At 40.8% G+C, this 21,312-nt stretch overlaps 1 protein-coding gene across 1 annotated transcript in view; it reads left to right on the forward strand.

Annotated features, from left to right (window-relative positions):
• Positions 1–21,312, forward strand: part of CCDC28B (coiled-coil domain containing 28B) — a 78,756-nt gene that overhangs the window by 21,646 nt on the left and 35,798 nt on the right. The window contains exons 3-4 of the mRNA XM_075850487.1: positions 1,233–1,396; positions 3,663–3,808. Of these exons, the coding sequence (XP_075706602.1) occupies positions 1,233–1,396; positions 3,663–3,808 (310 nt within the window). The remainder of the gene's footprint in view (positions 1–1,232; positions 1,397–3,662; positions 3,809–21,312) is intronic.

Raw genomic sequence — 21,312 nt, forward strand, 5'->3', positions numbered from 1 at the left:
TATATTAATGCAAAAATTCGTTAATATTTTCACCCTGGCGGATAGATTACAGTCCACTGTATCCTAACATTGAATTTTTAAACCTTTGCTGTTGACAACCCATTAAGGATGTTATACGCAGGTGGAATCTACACATTGTGGCACATTAGTTGGTCTGTTTTATGAAAACTAATTTTGGCATAAAGTGTAGCTTTTTGCCATGAACAAAACCCCCAAAAAACTAGTTCAAAGGCACACTGCATTTGGAGTTTACATTTAGCTGCTCCGCTTGGAAAGATCCGTCAGAATCTGCAATTGACTGCCATTAAAATATACGTACTGTGCAGTATTTTTTCATATACAGTTGTATTGGAAAGCGCGTTTGTCAACACTTTTCAAAACAGTTTGGTGACTGGATACCGACATATACTGGCCAAATGTATGCCAAAATGTATGCCAAATGTATGCCAAAAAAATATAATTTTAGCATATGCTTGGCCATTAAAGTGTATGGGCACGTTGACGTATATATTTTAAAATCTTCCTGGTGTATGTGCGATTGGGCACCACAGACATGGTGTGAATTTAGCCTACATTAGCCTGCACTAGAAGAATGTAGTGGGATTGTTGGTATGGACAATACCTTTTCCTATCTTCTGCACTTAATAAAAGGAATACAGATCAATTTAAGGCTTATTAACCCTTTGCTCTCAGCAAACTGCAAATAACAGTCAGAAAACTGTACTTCTAAGTTAAACATGCGGTTTCTAGAAAACGTAGAAAAAGAGAAACACCTCCAGCTCACTTTCGTTGCAGATGTAGTTCTAGGAGTAATCGTGCACGGATCCTTGTGTCGGCACACAGTAGACGAGACCAGAAGAAATTGGGTTTGGATCCAGCACAGACGATTCAATAAAATGGAAGGAATATTTCCAAGTTTAATGGGCCAATGTATTGGCAAGTTAAAATCAGGAATAAAGAGCACGGCGTGACATCCTGATAGTGTAGGGAAAAAAAGTGGTAGTGGTAAATAGGAAGCCTACGCGTTTCAGACGCTGCGAGCGTCCTTAATCATGGCTCGCAGCGTCATTAAACTTGGAAATATTCCTTCCATTTTATTGAATCGTCTGTGCTGGATCCAAACCCAATTTCTTCTAGAAAACGTACTCTAATCGAAAAAACATATTTCATTAACAGATATTTATTAATGTGTGATATTAGTAAAAAAGGATCTCACGCTTTCTATTTTTCAGGGGTGTTAAGGAACGTACTTGGCCTGCTGCCCCCTGTGAGGTGACCACTCCTGGGCCTAGTCTTCAGCACTCCTTCCTAACTGATGTATCCCATGTGTGTGAAATGGAAGGGGGTCTCTTGAGTCTTCTCAATGACTTTCACTCTGGAAAACTTCAAGCATTCGGTAATGGAGGGGGAGAAAGAAAAGATGTACAAATGGGAGAAACAATTGGGTTTAATTCTAAAACGCAAAATACGGATGTTGTGTATGACAACCTATCAGGCGTTATTATGAGTTATTTTTCTATTAGAGGTTCAAAACTTGCTCAACATCTTCTCTTTTGCATAAAAAGAATCATCAACTTCTTAAGAATCATAAACATGTAGAATTAACCCATAAAGCTCCCACTGTAGATCTCCCAGAACTAGAGTTTATTGGTCTGCATACTGTGCCTGGCACACAGCTGAAAAGGACATTTAGAAGGAGCATTGTGGGGAGAGCCCTGTATGTAGCCATCTGCTCTCGGACAGCTACAGGGAACACTCCTGAAGATAATGATTGGCTGAGAGTAGTTCACTGACAGACAGCAGCTCAAATGAGTCATCCCAAGTGCCCTTTCAGCTAGATGACAGGCATAGTATGTAGCCCCTTAAACGCCGTTTCTGGGAGCTATTTAAAACCACTAGTTTAAGACTTTATGGGCATCCTATGGATTACAGAGGTACTTAAAGCTCTTGGTATATTTTCTGATCTATCCAATTTTTGCACTTTGTTACATTAACCACTTAATGACCAGCCTATTTTAAACCTTAATGACCAAGCCATTTTTTACGTTTTTCCATCGTCGCATTCCAAGAGCTATAACCTTTTTATTTTTGCGTCGACATAGCTGTATAAGGTCTTGTTTTTTGCGGGACAAGTTGTATTTTTTAATAGCACTATTTTGGGGGATTTATTGATTAACTTTTATGAACTTTTTTTTGGGGGGGAATAGAAAAAAACCTGAAATTTCGCCACACTTTTTCGCGTATTAAATCTACGCCGTTTACCGTGTGATATAAATAACACAATAACTTTATTCAGCGGGTTGTTACGATTGCAACGATACCAAATTTGTATAGTTTTTGTATGTTTTACTACTTACACAGTAAAAACGCTTTTTTTTCAAAATTATTTGTTTTTGTGTCTCCATATTTGAAGAGCCGTAACGTTTTTATTTTTTCGCCGATGCACTTGTAGTTTTTATTGGTACCATTTTGGAGTAGATGCGACTTTTTGATCACTTTTTATCACATTTTTTTAAAGTCAGGATTCACAGAAAACAGCAATTTTTCCATAGTTTTTTATTAAATATTTTACGGCGTTCACCGTGCGGGTTAAATAATGTAATAGATTTATAGTCGGGGTCGTTACGGACGCGGTGATACCAAATATGTGTAACTTTTCACATTTTTTTTTTAAATTAACTTTATTAAACTTTTTTTTAACTTTTATACTAGTCCCACTAGTGGACTTTAATATGCGATTCTCCGATCGCTATTATAATACACTGCAATACTTTTGTATTGCAGTGTATTACTGCCTGTCCGTTTAAAACGCACAGGCATCTGCTAGGTCATGCCTCCGGCATGATCTAGCAGGCATTCGCTCCAGGCAGACCTGGTGGCCTTTATTAGGCCCCCGGCTGCCATTAGAGACACAGACACTCGGCGATCTTATCACCGGGTGTCGGTGGGAGAGAGGGGGAGCTCCCTCCCTCTCTCCAAAACCACTCAGATGCGGTGCACGCTATTGTGCACCGCATCGGAGGGGTTAAACGGGTGAGATCGATACTAATATCGATCTCACCCGGCAGAGCAGGGACGCCCCCAGCCCTCAGCTGCCTCTAGCAGCTGAGAGCAGGGAGATTTGACGCGCCCTGCTCTGTTTACTTTATCCTGATGCAGTGCTGTAAAAAGGCATATGCATCAGAATAAAGCCCGTTAGTGGTCGGCGTTAAAAGGCGTATTGGCGGTCACTAACGGGTTAAAGGGGTTGTCCGGTTTCAGCTAATTATTGTTATTGTTTGCATAATTAGAAGTTATACAATTTCCAATATGCTTTCTGTATGAATTCCTTGTGGTTTTCAAGATCACTGCTTGCCGTCATTCAGTAGGGACATTTATTGTTTTTCTCCCAGTGGATACAATTCTGTCCAGGGTCATGTAATGATCACAGAGGTGCGTGGGTCACAAGAAGACACAGCTCTGATACACATATTGTAACTGTAACGAGCTGTGCACCTGTGTGTTCATCACATGACCATGGACAAATTTGATCCGCTGGAAGAAAACCATGAGAAATTATTGCAAAAAGTTTATTGGAAAATTGTTTAACTTTTTAATATGCAAAAAATAACATTAATTTGCTGAAAACCTGTTAAGTTTTTTTTGTTATCTATTTTCTTTAGGTCAAGTGTGCTCATTTGAGCAGCTGGAACGGGTAAGAGAGATGCAAGAACAACTAGCACGTCTTCACTTTAGTCTGGATGTGTGTGCAGAGGAAATGAGAGATGAGACCCATGCAGAGAGGAACCTGGAGCAGTTACTAAATAATGTAAGGCTGAAATCAATTTATTAGGGAATATTTGTCAAAGCAACAACCTGATCTACAGTATATATTTATGTCTAAAGCGAATATTCGTGCATGAGGGTTAAACGTTAATTCTCTCAGTGTGGCTCGCATTATCATCACCAACATAGGTATGATAAAACTTGTCTCTTCTACACCTATCTAGTAGTGTTAGCAGTGTGGGGGTGCCAAAAGTTGTGGCGGACTCCGTTTTTGGCCCCATGCCCACTAAACCTTATGGCAATCCACGGAGTCTCCCTAGTACTGTCATGGAGGCTCCACCGGGTGCTGTATGTACGGATACATTCTTTAATAGAAGCAATGATGCGATGGAACATTCAACAATTTTTTTCCAAATCAGACAGAGAAAACTTCTGCATGCCTGATATCGGAGGCATACCGGGGTACAGTAAGGCCTCATTAACCTCTATGGGACCCCTATTATGGCTCCGTATAAAACGTAGCTGTAATATGGCCTAACTGCTGCCAAATCTGGATTTTCAGGCTTTAGTAAATAAATTAGTAGCTATTAGGATTATTTTGTAGCATTTGTTAGTTTCTGCATGGTTACATTATATCCACTTGCACCATAATGTGAATAAACTAAATTTCCAAAACGTAATTTAATTCAGAAATCATATTTTTCATTGGGGAAATACTTTTATATGAGAAATAGATTTGTACAATACGTGTGCCAGATTTAAGTTCTTACAATCGTGCCTTACTTCCTTGTATTGGTTATTAAATCCCTTGTAAAAATCATTTTAATTGAAGCCTGTATTGTTATTTCCAGGCACTGGAAAATCTCTGTACTCTTTAATGTCTTAGTGGTTTACTAAGATAAACCACATAATGCATTTGGAAGATTTGATCTCTGCCTCTTTGCAGATGGTACACTGGGTACAATAGAATTGGTGCCATTTATTGATTCTGATGAATTCCATTTTAACTCCTAGCACTTTCATGCTTGTTGGGTATTATTACTGCATACTTTCCATGAGGTCCACAGTTTCAGCATTGTTGACGCAATCCTGGCCAAAATATATTAGGGTATGTTCACATCAACGTTAGGTTCCCTTAATGGGTTCCGTCAGACCTTTCCGTTGGAGGACCCCATCAACGGAAAGGCAAACGGAAACCATAGCTTTCCGTTAGCATTACCATTGACTTCAATGCTAATGATTCCGTTGCTAATGGTTTACAATTGTCTCTGCTCCGTATGGCTTCTGCTGTTTTGGCGGAATCAATAGCGCCGTCGGCTGCGCTATTGTTTCCGGAAAAAAAATGGAAACCTTACTGATGTGAACAGGCCCTTAGACTGTTTAGAAGGTTTAGGTGGGTGTGTCAACAGAAACCCATCAGTACACTTATCCAGATCCAAATCCATAAGTTATATCAATATATCGGTGAGAAGTAAGAGACCCATAGACAATGCTTTGTATACCCAAAAATACTTCTCTGCCATATTGCTAGAAATACAATTACAATTATATTTTTCAAAAGGGGAGTAGGCTTGAGCAAAGCCAATTACTTGCAATGGGACATTGGCTCTGCCTCAGCCAATCGCGTACAATGGGGAGTTGGTTGGGCTGAGCCAATCACGAAAGGCTCCTTACATATAAGACTAGAATTTCCCATAACATGCAACGTCACCACGACTGATGGGTCATAACGACCCCACAGCTGCGATATTTCCAGTACATTCCTCATAACAAAAATGGTAAACCAAATGCGTTCCCAGACGGTATGAGGCTTCAAACTCGCTTCTCATAATAAAGAACTGGTAACTATTTAGCTATATTCTCCATAACAAGGAATCATAACATTAGCTAAGAAACAAAAACATATAATTGATCAGACAATCCCAGCATGAATTTACTTTTACAAAGGCACAGATGATTCTTCAAAACACAAAATGGATTCTTTAAGATATAAAATGGATACTCCATGCAAGATGGAGTCACATAACCACAATCACATAACCACACTGCCAAAATGGAGTCACATTTTACTCACTTTCACATTTCACACCTTTTGTTTATTTGAGGACATTTTGTAATAAACCAGGTACTCAACGCCTTCTCGCTTTGGCCACTTTTGACCTTCCTGACAGAGCCTCATTTTTCAAATCTGACATGTTTCACTTTATGTGGTAATAACTTCGGAATGCTTTTACCTATTCAAGCGATTCTGAGATTGTTTTCACGTGACACATTGGACTTTATGTTACTGGCAACATTTGCTCGATACATTCAGTATTTAATAGTGAAAAACACCAAAAATTAGTGAAAAATTGCAAAAATAAGCATTTTTCTAAATGTAAATGTATCTGCTTGTAAGACAGGCAGTTATACCACACAAAATTGTTGCTAATTAACATCCCCCATATGTCTACTTTAAATTTGCAGCGTTTTTTTTAACATCCTTTTCTTTTTCTAGGACGTTACAAGGTTCAGAACTTTAGCAGAAATTTCTCACATTTTCAAGAAAATGTCAAAAAGCTATTTTTACAGGGGCCAGTTCAGTTGTGAAGTGGCTTTGAGGGCCTTATATATTAGAAACCCCCAATAAGTCACCCCACTTTAAAAACTTCACCCCTCAAAGTATTCAAAATAGCATTTAGAAAGTTTCTTAACCCTTTAGACGTTTCACAGGAATTAAAGCAATGTGGAGGTGAAATTTACAAATTCAATATTCTTTTGCAGAAATTCATTTTTAATCAATTTTTTTTGTAACACAGAAAGTATTACCAGAGAAATGCAACACAATATTTATTGCCCAGGTTCTGCAGTTTTAGGAAATATCCCACATGTGGCCATAGTGTGCTACTGGACTGAAGCACCGGCCTCAGAAGCAAAGGAGCACCTAGAGGATTTTGGGCCTCTTTTTTATGAGAATATATTTTAGGCACATGTCAGGTTTGAAGGGCTCTTGCGGTGCCAAAACAGTGGAAATCCCCTAAAAGTGACCACATTTTGGAAACTACACCCCTTGAGGAAATTATCTAGGGGTATAGTGAGCATTTTGACCCCATAGGTGTTTTTCCGAAATTATTGGAAGTAGGCCGTGAAAATGAAAATCTACATTTTTTCCAAAGAAAATGTAGGTTTAGCAAATTTTTTCTAATTTCCACAAGGACTAAAGGAGAAAAAGCATCGCAACGTGTGTAAAGCAATTTCTCCCGAGTAAAACAATACCCCACATGTGGTCATAAACGCCTGTTTGGACACACGGCAGGGCTTAGAAGGGAAAGATCGCCATTTGACTTTCGGAGCTCAAATTTAGCAGGAATGGTTTGTGGAGGCCATGTCACATTTGCAAAGCCCATGAGGGACCAAACCAGTGGAAACTACCCAAAAGTGACTCCATTCACGAAGACACATGCCTTGAAGAATTCATCTAGGGGTGTAGTGAGCATTCTGACCCCCACAGGTGTTTCAAAGATTTTCTTAGAATTAGGCAGTGAAAATAAAAAAAATAATTTTTCTTCAATAAGATGTAGCCTTTTCTCAACAAATTAAGGTGAAATAACCCCAATATTCGTAAAGCGATTTCTCCAGAGTATGGCAATACCCCATATGTGGTCATAAACTGCTGTTTGGGCACACAGTAGGGCTCAGAGAGGAAGGAGCGCCGTTTTGCTTTTTGGAGTTCAGATTTTGTGGGATTCGTTTTTGGGTGCTATGTTGCATTTGCAAAGCCCCTGTTGGACCAAAACAGTGGAAACCCCCCAGAAGTGACCCCATTTTGGAAACTGCACCCCTCAAGGTATTCACCTAAGGGTGTAGTGAGCATGTTAACCCCACAGGTGTTTTGCAGAAATTAGTGTGCACTCGATGTTGCAGAGTGAAAATGGGATTTTTTTTCCGTAGATATGCCAATATCTGGTTCCCAGCTTGTGCCACCATAACAAGACAGCTCTCTAATTATTATGCTGTGTTTCCCGGTTTTAGAATCACCCTACATGTTTCCCTAATCTTTTGCCTGGACATTCGTAGTGAAAGAGAACCATGCGAAGTTGATGCCTAATTTGGCAATTTACAAAGTATTGGTTCACAATTGCAGAGGCTCTGATGTGATATAATAAAAGAAACACCTGAGAAGTGACCCCATTTTGGAAACTACACCCCTCAAGGCATTTATTAAGGGGTATAGTGAGCATTTTCACCCTACAGGACTTTTCCATAAATGATAGCTCTGCGGATGGTGCAAAGTAAACATTTACATTTTTCCCTAGATATGCCATTTCAGTGGCAAATATGTCCTGCCCAGCTTGTGCCACTGGAGACACACACCCCAAAAATTGTTAAAAGGGTTCTCCCGGGTATGGCGATGCCATATTTGTGGAAGTAAACAGCTGTTTGGGCACGCTGTAGGGTTCAGAAGGGAGGGAGCGCAATTTGGCTTTTGGAGCGTGGATTTTGCCTGGTAGTAGTTTTGTTTGGAGTTTTACTGGTATTTCAGTTTATAATGTGGGGGTATATGTAATCTGTGCGGAGTACATCAGGGGCATAGTCAGGTGGTATAATAATGGCGTAAAAAAAAACAGTAAAATAATCCATATATATTTGTTACGCTGTGAAGCAATCCTTTATGCATAGGCCAGTGTGGCACTAATAAATAGTATCCTTACTTTTCCCCCTTTTGGTTCATACTCTGCACCTTTGCAGATTGGGGAATTTTGCTGGGAAAGGGTTTTCCTGGTAGAATACGGGCACACTCGCTTCCAGCAGATATGTTTGTGCCCTACCCTTCCTGGTTTCCTACTTTTAGGGCCTTAGAAATTCGCCTCTTAAAACAGAAGAAATGTTCCCCTCGGGCCTGCACAACTGCATATTTTTTATTTCCTGACACATTGGGGCCTTAACTAATTTTATCTTTTCATAGTGGCACGAGGGCTGTTTTTTTGCGTGACGAGCTGTAGTTATTATTGGTACCATTTTGGGGTACATGCGACTTTTTGATCACTTTTTATCCAATTTTTTTGGAGGCAAGGTGACCAAAAAACAGCAATTCTGGCATAATTTTGTAGGGGTTTTTTTTTGACAGCGTTCACCATGCGTTACAAATGACATGTTAACTTTATTCTGCGGGTCAGTACGATTCCGGCGATACCTAATTTATAGCACTTTTTTATGTTTTACAACTTTTTGCACAATAAAATTACTTTTGTAAAAAGAATGTATTCTTTCTGTCGCCATGTTGTGAGAACCATAACTTAAATTTTTTCGTCGACGGAGCTGTATGAGGGCTTGTTTTTTGCAGGACGAGCTATAGTTTATATAGGTACCATTGTTTAATACATGCGATATTTCGATCAATTTTTATTTACATTTTTGTAGTTCAAAATGATCAAAAACAGAAATTCTGCCATTGTTTTTTACGCTTTCTTTTTTTATGCCGTTTACCATGTGGAATAAATAACATAATATTTTTATAGTTCAGGCCGTTACAGACACGGCGATACCACATACAGTATGTATGGTTTATCTATTTTTTTTCAATAATAAATGACTTGATAAGGGAAAAAGGGCGATTGTGTTTTATTTTATTACTTGAAATTTTATTTTACAACTTTTTTTTTCAATTTTTTTACACTTTTCCCACTAGGGGACTTGAAGATCCAACTGTCAGATTTTTTTTCTAATACATTGCACTAACTATATAGTGCAATGTATTAGATCTGTCAGTCATTCACTGACAATAAGCCAATTAGGCTTCGCCTCTGGGTAGGGCCTAATCGGCTTCCATAATAGCAGAGCAGGAGGCCTTTGTTAGGCCTCCTGTTTCCATAGCAGCAGTCGGCAGCTTGATTGCATGGCAGGGCTGCTGATCTGCTACCAACCTCTAAGATGCAGCGATTGCTTTCGATCGCTGCATCTAAGGGGTTAACTGCAGGAATCGGAGCTAGCTCCAGTTCCTGCCGTTACAGGTGGATGTCAGCTGTAACATACAGCTGACATCCATCACAGATGACGCCGGCTCAGCTCCTGAACCGATGCCATCTTGCCAGCGGCTATGGAAGGCCGGCGGGGTCTGAAAGGATTCCGTACTAGACATACCTGGAGGCTAGTGTTAGGCCTCCAGTTGCCTTTGCAGCCATCGTCACCCCGGCAATTTCATTGCTGGGGTGCCGATGAGCTGCAAACCCCTTAAATGCAGCAATCACTTTTGACCGCTGCATTTAAGGGGTTAATGGCGGGGATCAGAACAAACTTACAGCTGACAGACGGGGATGGTGACACTGACTCAGCTTCTGAGCCGGTGTCTACCATTTGTCATATGGATATGGAAAAATGAGGGAAGCACTAGCTTTCCATGACATATCCATACGACAAATGTCAGGAAGGAGTTAAAGGATGGCTTATCCCTCCTTGAGGACTTTCCCAACCATTTCACCTCATCCCTTGAGCACGTTAACAAAATTCCTCCCCATACCCACTTCATTCGTTGGGTATGCCCGATCAAAGGATCTAGGATGGTGGGTAATCATTTGAGCCTTTGCTGCTAAGCATTGCAAAAGTTTTGGCAGGCCCCAAAATATGAGGCGCAGAAGCAAATATAATGCGATACATAATAATAGAACCTGCAGGAGACTCTGGAGCAGACCCATTATCCATCCCCCGATACCCTTAAACCAGTTAGAGGGGTTTAGCTATGACAACCAATCTGGCCACTCCAGGTTGCCATAATCTTTGGAATTGGCTTTCTGGAACCCTTCCTTTATTTTCTTAGCTTGATTTATGTCATGCCATCTACACTGCACCACATATGACTATATATATATATACTCTAAGATTTTATTAACAGAACTTTTACCACTATGGATATAACAGGTCGTGGGCAACATTTTTTTAAAGAGAAGGGGCTTTCATTTGTCCCCACAGTGAGGTTTGATTCATTCACCTGGATAAAGGACTTAAATTTGTTTGCTCGTAAACTCAAATGGATAAAAAAATGTAAACATCATAATAGAAAAAAATGTATGGAGATGGGTTTAGAAATATCCGACCTGGAAGGCCTTGAGGCCTTGGAGGGGCTATTGGAGGAGTCAAGTAGAGCCCCAGGACAAGGCCCGTTTACTAATTTAAAGACTAAGAGTAGGAAGCTGCCACCAATAGGAGATTTCACTAATGTAGACTTATTTGTTGACATGGTGGGAGAGGAGATTAAACTATTGAGTCAGGATATGAGGGGTATTGACAACAATTTGTCTAGGTCTGAACGGCTAGCCCTAACCACATTGGAGAAAAAACAAAATATTGTTCTGAAAGCATCCGATAAGGGTGGGAACATCGTGGTTATGAGCAGGGAAGACTATAAAAAAATGTGTGAGGACATTTTGCTCAATCCTGACTGTTATACCATCTTAAAGGATAATCCCACAGCACTGTTCAAAAAGGAGCTTTTGGGCATTTTGGGTGATGCAAAAAGCAGGTCCTTGATCAGTGCTAGTGAATTTAATTTCCTATTTCCACAATTTCCCATCATGGCATGTTTTTATAGCCTGCCCAAAATCCACAAAGGGTACCCCCCCTTACGTGGTAGACCCATTGTTTCAGGCATAAACAATCTAACTCAAAATGTAAGCACTTATATTGATCAGGTGCTGCGTCCGTTTGTACTGGGTTTAACATCATATGTACATGATACCATGGATGTTTTGAAACAAATTGAAGGTATCACTTTGGAACGCAGTACCTTTTTGGCTAGTCTGGATGTAGAGGCATTGTATTCCTCCATTCCACACAAACTTGGCTGTGAAGCGGTAGAGTACTTCTTGAGATCTAGAGGTACTCAATTTGTGGCTCATAACCAGCTAGTTCTGCAGTTATTACATTTTGTGCTGGAGAAAAATGTATTACTGCAATGGGGAGTCCAACTGCTCCCACCTATGCAAATTTATTTCTTGGCTGGTGGGAGGAGACAATTGTTTTTGGGGAGAGTTTTTCCAAGTGGACTTCGTCAATAGGGATCTGGATCAGATATATTGATGACTTGCTGCTGTTCTGGAATTCAACAGTGGAAGAATTCAATAGTTTTGTGGCTGCCCTTAACCAGAATGATCTAGGGCTAAGGTTCACATGTGAAATCAGCAATCAGGAACTGTCTTTCTTAGACCTTAAAATTACAAAAACATCAGAGGGTACAATCTGTACTCAAGTACATCGTAAAGAAACAGCAACCAACAGTTTCCTGCAATGGAACAGTTGTCATCCTTATCCCCGTAAACGCGGTATTCCCAAGGGTCAGTTCATGAGAGTACGCCGGAATTGCAGCTCCATGGACGACTTCGAGAGACAGGCTCAGGAACTTACAACCAGATTGAAGGATAGAGGTTTCCCTAAGGGAGTAATCAGAAAGGCCTATGTGGGAGCGAGAGATGCGGACAGGCAGAGTCTTCTTGTTCCTAGACAACGAAGGGAAGAGAGAGTTACGAGACTTATAGGCACTTATGATTCTAAACAATGTGAAATTATGCAGATCCTGAAGAGGTATTGGCGTATTCTTAGTACTGATGTAGATTTGATAGATCAGATTACGCAATGGCCTTCAGTCACATTCCGGAGAGGGAAAAACATCAGGGACAGAGTTATGCATAGTTGTTTTGATCCCATTGTACCTAAAGGAACATGGCTGGACAGACAAATACCAGGCACACACAGATGTGGCAGGTGCAAGGCTTGTGATTTTATTCAAAAAGGTGACAAGTTTAGGAGTGTCGTTACGCAATTGGAATATGACATTCGTGATTTTGTCAATTGTAAAACAGCAGGGGTGGTATATCTGATAACATGTCCATGTCCACTGAATTATGTGGGAAAAACGGTGCGGCAGTTTAGGCGCCGGATCAGAGAACATGTTGGCGACATTCTAGAGATACTCCTATATCCAAACATGTACACGCTACACATTAGGGTCGTGCAGAATGTCTTAAATTTCAAGCAATTGAACTCATTAGGCCTCCCAAACGGGGAGGTGACTGGGATAACCTCATACTACGAAAGGAAGCCCAGTGGATCTATAGATTGGCGTGCACACAACCAGGGGGTTTAAATGAGCAGACAAACTATGCATGTTTTATTTAAACATTCATTTAAACATGCATTTCCATGGCCAGTTATCCCTTCAGGATAGCAAGAGACCCACATGGTCGTCATGACAGGTGGTCTCTTAATTATCAATGATCATCATGTGGGCAGTCTGGCTATGGTTCCTTATTCAGTAGGTGTTATAATGACACTTTATAGTGGGGTAGACATTCATTTATCTACACAATATGTATTATCAGTGCAGTTGTTTTATCAATGGCAGTCCAGCTGCGGGTTTTGAGCTGATCCGCAACACTTACCCAAACTTTAAATATCTATATACTCCTTCTTTGCAGTGGTGAGTTCCTGGCAGCATGGGCGACTCGATTGTGGCCTCTACTGCGCCTGCGCGTTCGGCTTTTGATGCGGTCGATGTTGGTTCCTGGCTGTCAGCTGATGGCCGGGAGTCACATGGACAGGTGTCACGAATTCGATTGGTGAGTGTGATTGGCTGTTTCGATTGGCGGTGCCGAGGACAGGGGGAGGAGTCAGATGCTTTAAATAACTCAGAGTCCAAGAATGAAGCATGCCGCTGACATCTATGCGAGCATGCTTCCGTGGAGTACAGCAGAATACCTGCTGCTGAACTAAATATCGCTGGCATCCCGGCCAGAGTGACCAAGCTACAGACCCCTGATGATGAGTATTGAAACGCGTAGGGTCGGTTGTGAATAGGAATTTTTTAGCATTGGGAACACTAGCATTGTTTGTATACCTCAACACTAGGAGCTTCCGGTGCGGTTATCACGGACTCTAGTGTGAATTAGGGTCAAGACTATTGTTATGCCCATTTTTCAAATGCTGATTCCGTATTGATATTCTTGTTGAACACTGAGCTATAGGAGGTTCACAATTGAATTAGAACTCAGTGTTTATTATTTAATACGTTTTTATACACACGGTGGGGCTTTTTCACAGTGGTGATTGTACCCCTGTTTTTAGAGAGTTATAAATAAATGTTATATTTTACTCATATATTACACCAGTGAATCCTCCAACATTTTTTTAAACCCAAAGATACCCAGGAGTAGTGTCCCATAAAATGACTTCAGGACTCTCATTGCTGCCATGTACGTCTTACTTAGTGACAATTAGTGACCTTCACCTCATAACTCCACATAATAAAACACTTTGAAACTTTGTAGTTTGCAGTACTGATATTTACATACATTATGATTATAAACCTCAAACAATGGGGCCTCAACTGACAAAATAATGCTATCACCAATCTCAGTATTCCCCCACAAAACCATCAGTGCATTGACAAGTCCTGTACATCGTCATCATCTTTTCTCTTCTGCACTTCACTGACTGTCACCCTTAGGGTAACCCACACAGACTGTACGGTGGTGTCCAGTAGGGCATTTATTATTACCCACCTCCTGGTCACTTATCTTCCGCTGTGAACACTTGGATGCTACTGACTGGATCACTCAGGTCTTTGGCCTTTGATTTACCTTGACAATTGCTGATGTCAGCAGGACTTGGTATGGTCCATCTCATCTGTCAAACACTGGGCTGTACACAGCACCTCATACTGTGAGCCTGGGGTGAGTTCCCTTGTAGGCGGATTAGTGGAGTTTTATTATGACTGCCAAACCCTCCGCATCTAAGTCCTCTTCCTCTAGCAAGTTGCTTGTCTGCAAGGCTGCTTAGAATTGTGACACTGCCTTCAGTTTATCTCAGAGTGTAGCGGCCACCACCGCACCTCTCTGTCCTCCACTCATACTCACCTCTTCACGGTACCACTCCATTCACTCCAGGCTGCCGTCTGGCATCCGTCCATGCAGTACCAGGTCTGCTACATCTACTATTCTTGGTACTACTGAGGACAGCTCACACTACTAGTTACTTAACTCTCTGCACCTGCTGTTCTTGACTCTAGCGTAGCAGAATGCACTAATTGGTAATCTTCAGCACATGTTGCTTTCCTATATAAAGCTCTCACTCTCAGTTTGACTTTGCCAGAGCAATAAGGTTGCTCCCTTTTAAAGCCTGGTTCTGTGTTTCCTGTTGTTATTGATCTACTGGACTGTATCATCGATTATTCTTGTTTCCTACCTACCGACCCTGGAACGTGACTTCAGTACCAACCCCTGCTATTCTTCAGTACCACTGCCTACAACTACTGCTACGGATCGAGACTATACACCTAAATAGTAAGTGTGCCATTTGCCACTTCTATTCCACTGGTTATTTATCGGCTGTTGTATCGGGAGTCTATTTTGGGGGTTCAGCGATCAGGGGATTTCTCACTCTGAAGACCTATACAAGGGTTGGAGGATGAAAAGCCGCGGGTCCCCTGGGAATCTGCTACCTGGTCTAGCCACCAGAAATTGCCGTCTGAAAATATTATTCTTACGTTATATTGGATGGAGACCATCATAGTTTGCTCTGGCCATGGACCCCCACCTGCTGTTGCTCAGCTATCCCTGGAGCTATCCCGGCAATGTGAGCACCAGTATTCTCCCTACCCTCTGCTGTCAAATGTTGCGCAACATCTCGATTTTATGATGTCACAAGCAGCACCTATGGCTCCTGTACCTTCACCATGGGTCACCACTCTCAGTCTAGGTCTCCATTTGCCTCTGCTCTCCTGCTACTCTGGGGACCCCAAGACCTGCCGTGGATATGTGAATCAATGTATGGTTCACTTTGAAATGATGGCCCATCTGATTTCCTCTGCTCTCCGGAGAGGCTCTAGCCTGGATATCTCCCCTGTGGGAGGAAGATGAACTCCTCATGTATGACATTTAGTTGTTCCTTGCTGCCTTCAAAAGGGTGTTTGAGGAGCCTGGCCATGCATCCTCAGCGGCATCCTCTCTCCTAAGACTTAACCAAGGGACACTGTCCATGGGTCAGTTTGCGGTCCAGTTTCGTACGCTGAGTGCTGAGCTAAAGTGGGACAAGTGGGACAACCAGGGTCTTAAAAGATCAGGGGCACAAGCCCCAAGACATAGGCCCTCCTAGATAGATAGATAGATAGATAGATAGATAGATAGATAGATAGATAGATAGATAGCGAAGACAACTTTGATAACACATAATAGGCTGACAAAAACACAGCAGTAAACTGTCCGTGCATATTACATTGATGATAATTTGTCCTGTCATAAAAACTAATTTATGTAAGATAGTAGGCCTCTAAGTAATATGGTCACACAGTTACCATGTAAAACCTCTATAGAAGGGCCAAATAATACAGCAACACAATGACCACATATTACCACCACATAGTGACTGAATAATACCACCATACTGTTACTGAGCAATACCTCCACATCATTACCATATATTACCACCACATATTGACTGAATAATACTACCATATTGTCACTGAACAATACCTCCACATCATGACCACATATTACCACCACATAGTGTCTGAATAATACCAGCACATAATGACTGAATAATACCACCATACTGTTACTGATCAATACCTCCACATCATTACCACATATTACGAACACCTAGTGACTGAATAATACCTCCACATCATGAACACATATTACCACCACATAATGTCTGAATAATACCACCATACAGTTACTGAACAATACCTCCACATCATGACCACATATTACCACCACATAGTTACTGAATAATACCACCATACTGTTAACGAATAATACCGCTACACCAGGACCACATATTACCACCACATAGTGATGGAATAACACCACTATACTGTTACTGGGTAATAAAGCCACACCATAACCACATATTACCACCACATAGTGACTGAATAATACCACATAGTGACTGAATAATACCTCCACATCATGACCACATATTACCACCACATAGTTACTGAATAATACCACCATACTGTTACTGAATAATACCACCATACTGTTACTGAATAATGCCTCCACACCATAACCACATAGTGACTGAATAATACCCCATAATGTTACTGAATAATACCGCCACACAATAACCACATAGTGACTGAATAATACCCCCATAATGTTGCTGAATAATACCACCACATCATAACCACAGTGACTGAATACCCCCATATTGATATTGAATAATACCTCCACACCATAACCACATAGTGAATGAATAATACCCCCATACTGTTACTGAATAATACCTCCACACCATAACCACACAGTGACTGAATGATACCCCATACTGATACTGAATAATACCGCCCCACCTTAACCACATAGAGACTGAATAATACCCCATATTGTTACTGAATAATACCCCCATACTGTTACTGAATAATACCTCCACACCATAACCACATAGTGACTGAATGATACCCCATACTGATACTGAATAATACCGCCCCACCTTAACCACATAGAGACTGAATAATACCCCATATTGTTACTGAATAATACCTCCACATCATGACCACATATTACCACCACATAGTGAAGTTTCGGTGCTCTTTGCCGCTCGTTGTTGACAGTGCTGCACAGTAACATGCCTGTATACGCAGGTGATTTTTGCAGCAAATCACTGACCTTAGTGGTATTGTGCCACATACCACTGAGGCCAGTGTTTGGCTGCAGTAATAACTTGGATATGGGCACGTCATTGATGCAGCACTATCAACAAAGAGCGACGTGCACCAGAGTGGCTGCGTTGAAACGCCGGCGGATTTGTCAGATGAGTAATGTGTCTTTTATTGTTTCATGGTTTTTCCCCCGACTCCTTGGCTAGATTTTTGCCTGTCTTGGAAATCCCCTTTAAAGAGGCTCTGTCACCAGATTCTCAAACCCCTATCTCCTATTGCATGTGATCGGCGCTGCAATGTAGATAACAGTAACGTGTTTTTTTTCTAAAAACGTTCATTTTTGGCCAAGTTATGAGCTATTTTATATATATACAAATGAGCTTTTTTCGTTATGTCAAACTGGGCGTTTTTTTTTTCGTTATGTCCAACTGGGCGTGTATTGTGTTTTTAACTGTGCGTGTTTATGTGTATGACACTGACCAATCCGTGACCAGTCAGCGTCATACACTTCTCTACATTAATTTACAAGCAGCGATGTGCAGTCACATAAACAGAGATTAACGTTAATCAAGTGTCCTGATAATGAATACACATGAAATCCAGCCTGGACGTCATGTGTACTCAGAATCCTGACACTTCTGAATCTTTTCTGTGAGATTGCAGCAAGCCACTCGTAATCTCGCGAGATTACGAGGTAAACGAGATTTCGCTTCTCTTGCTGGAAATCTCACAGAAAAGAGTCAGAAGTGTCAGAATTCTGAATACACATGACGTCCAGGCTGGATTTCATGTGTATTCATTATCAGGACACTCGATTAACGTTAATCTCTGTGTATGCGGCTGCACATCGCTGCTGTGTAAATGAATGGAGAGGAGTGTATGGCACTGACTGGTCACGGATTGGTCAGCGTCATACACAGAAACACGCACAGTTAAAAACACAATAAACGCCCAGTTGGACATAACGGAAAAAAAACGCCCAATTGTCCATTTCAAAGCTCATTTGCATATATATATAAAATAGCTCATAACTTGGCCAAAAATGAAAGTTTTTTTTTAAAAAAAACACGTTACTGTTATCTACATTGCAGCGCCGATCACATGCAATAGGAGATAGGGATTTGAGAATCTGGTGACAGAGCCTCTTTAAGTAAATGTACAGGACCTGTTCCCCTTATCTGGAGGTTAGATTGCACAGAGTGCAATTCATTTTAACTAGCTAGTAAAAAAACACATTCTCTCAGGGTATATTCACACAGTGCAGTTTTAGTTTTGGTTTTTTTTGGTGCAGTTTTTGAAGCCACAACCAGGAGAGGATTCAAAAAAGAGAAGTGGAATCTTTCCTATGTACTTCGTCTTTCTTTATAATCAACTCCTGGTTTCAGAACGGCATAAAAAAAACTGCACCAAAACTGCACTGTGTGAATAAAAAGTGCAGGCCTTAAAAAGTGCAGTATGCTGTGAAGAATCAGGTTTTAGTGTAAAGAGCATTTAGATAATTGTACATTTTTTGCACAAGACTCTGATGTGCTTGTGAGTGAGCAATGGTTGGTGTAAACTGCTTTTCCTAAAGCAGCAGAGGTCTCTTCAAAGAAAATTTATGCTGCACATAAAATAGACAGCGACCTTATCACGCTATGCACTATGTGCAGTGTCTATAGTCACTAGCTTATGGGAGGCCTCAGTGGGCAGAGACTGGGCAGAGAGGGAGGGTAAAAGAAATAGCAAAGGAAAAAAACGAAACAAGGGTACACTGTAAAACTAGTTGTTAACCCCTTCCCTCTTTAGCCACTTTTGACCTTCCTGACCGAGCCTCATTTTTCAAATCTGACATGTGTCACTTTATGTGGTAATAACTCCGGAATCCTTTCACCTATCCAAGCGATTCTGAGATTGTTTTCTCGTGACACATTGGACTTTAAGTTACTGGCAAAATTTGCTCGATGTGTTCAGTATTTAATTGTGAAAAACACCAAAATTTAGCGAAAAATTGCAAAAATTAGCATTTTTCTCAATTTAAATGTATCTGCTTGTAAGACGGGCAGTTATACCACACAAAATTGTTGCTAATTAACATCCCCCATATGTCTACTTTAGATTGGCATTGTTTTTTGAACATCCTTTTATTTTTCTAGGACATTACAAGGCTTAGAACTTTAGCAACAATTTCTCACATTTTCAAGAAAATTTCAAAAGGCCATTTTTACAGGGGCCAGTTCAGTTGTCAAGTGGCTTTGAGGGCCTTATATATTAGAAACCTCCAAAAAGTCACCCCATTTTAAAAACTTCACCCCTCAAAGTATTCAAAACAGCATTTAGAAAGTTTCTTAACCCTTTACACATTTCACAGGAATTAAAGCAAAGTAGAGGTGAAATTTACAAATGTCATATTTTTTTGCAGAAATAAATTTTTAATACAATTTTTTTTATAACACAGAAGGTTTTACCAGAGAAATGCAACTCAATATTTGTTGCCCGGTTTCTGCAGTTTAAGGAAATATCCCACATGTGGCCGTAGCGTACTACTGGACTGAAGCACCGGCCTCTGAAGCAAAGGAACACCTAGGGGATTTTGGGGCCTTATTTTTGTTAGAATAAATTTTAGGCACCATGTCAGGTTTGAAGGGCTCTTGCGGTGCCAAAACAGTCAAAATCCCCCAAAAGTGACCCCATCTGGGAAACTAAACACCTCAAGGAAATTATATAGGGGTACAGTGAGCATTTTGACCGCACAGGTTTTTTACAGAAATTATTGGAAGTAGGCCGTGAAAATTAAAATCGAGATTTCTTCAAAGAAAATGTAGGCTTAGCGATTTTTTTTTTCTCATTCCCACAAGGACTGAAGGAGAAAAAGCACCGTAAAATTTGTAAAGCAATTTCTCCCGAGTAAAACAATACCCCACATGTGGTAATAAATGGCTGTTTGAACACACGGCAGGGCTTAGAAGGAGACAAAACAGTGGAAACCCCCCACAAGTGACCCCATTTTGGAGACTACACCCATTGAGGAAATTATCTAGGTGTATAGTGAGCGATTTGACCCCACAGTTTTTTTGCAGAAATTATTGGAAGTAGGCCCTGAAAATAAAAATCTAAATTTTTTCAAAGAAAATGTAGGTTTAGCTTATTTTTTCTCATTTCCACAAGGACTGAAGGAGAAAAAGCACCACAAAATTTGTAAAGCAATTTCTCCCGAGTAAAACAATGCCCCACATGTGGTAATAAACTGCTGTTTGGAGACACGGCGTGGCTTAGACGGGAAAGAGCGCTATTTGGCTTTTGGAGATCACATTGAGCAGGAATGGTTTGCGGAGGCCATGTCGCATTTGCAAAGCCCCTTAGGGGACAAAACAATGAAAACGCCCAAAAAGTGACACCATTTAGGAAACTACACCTCTTGAGGAATTCATCTAGGGGCGTAGTGAGCATTTTGACCCCACAGATGTTTCATAGAATTTATTAGAATTGGGCAGTGAAAATAAAAACAATCCTTTTTCTTCAATAAGACGTAGCTTTAGCGCAAATTTTTTCATTTTCGCAACAAATAAAAGAAAAAAAAGAACCCAACATTTGTAAAGCAATTTCTCCCGAGTACGGCAATACCCCACATGTGGTCATAAACTGCTGTTTGGGCACACGGCAGGGCTCAGAAGGGAAGGACCGCCATTTGGAGTGCAGATGTTGCTGGATTGGTTTCTGGGCGCCTGTGGGCCCAAAACAGTGGAAACCCCCCAGAAGTGACCCAATTTTGGAAACTACACCCCTCAATGCATTTACCTAGTGGTGTAGTAAGCATTTTAACCCTGCAGGTGTTTTGTAGAAATTAGTGTGAACTCGATGTTGCAGAGTGAAAATTTGATTTTTTTCCCATAGATTTGCCAATATGTGGTGCCCAGCTTGTGCCACCATAACAAGACAGC

Source organism: Rhinoderma darwinii, chromosome 2, assembly GCF_050947455.1.
Source record: "Rhinoderma darwinii isolate aRhiDar2 chromosome 2, aRhiDar2.hap1, whole genome shotgun sequence".
Lineage (NCBI taxonomy): Eukaryota > Metazoa > Chordata > Amphibia > Anura > Rhinodermatidae > Rhinoderma > Rhinoderma darwinii.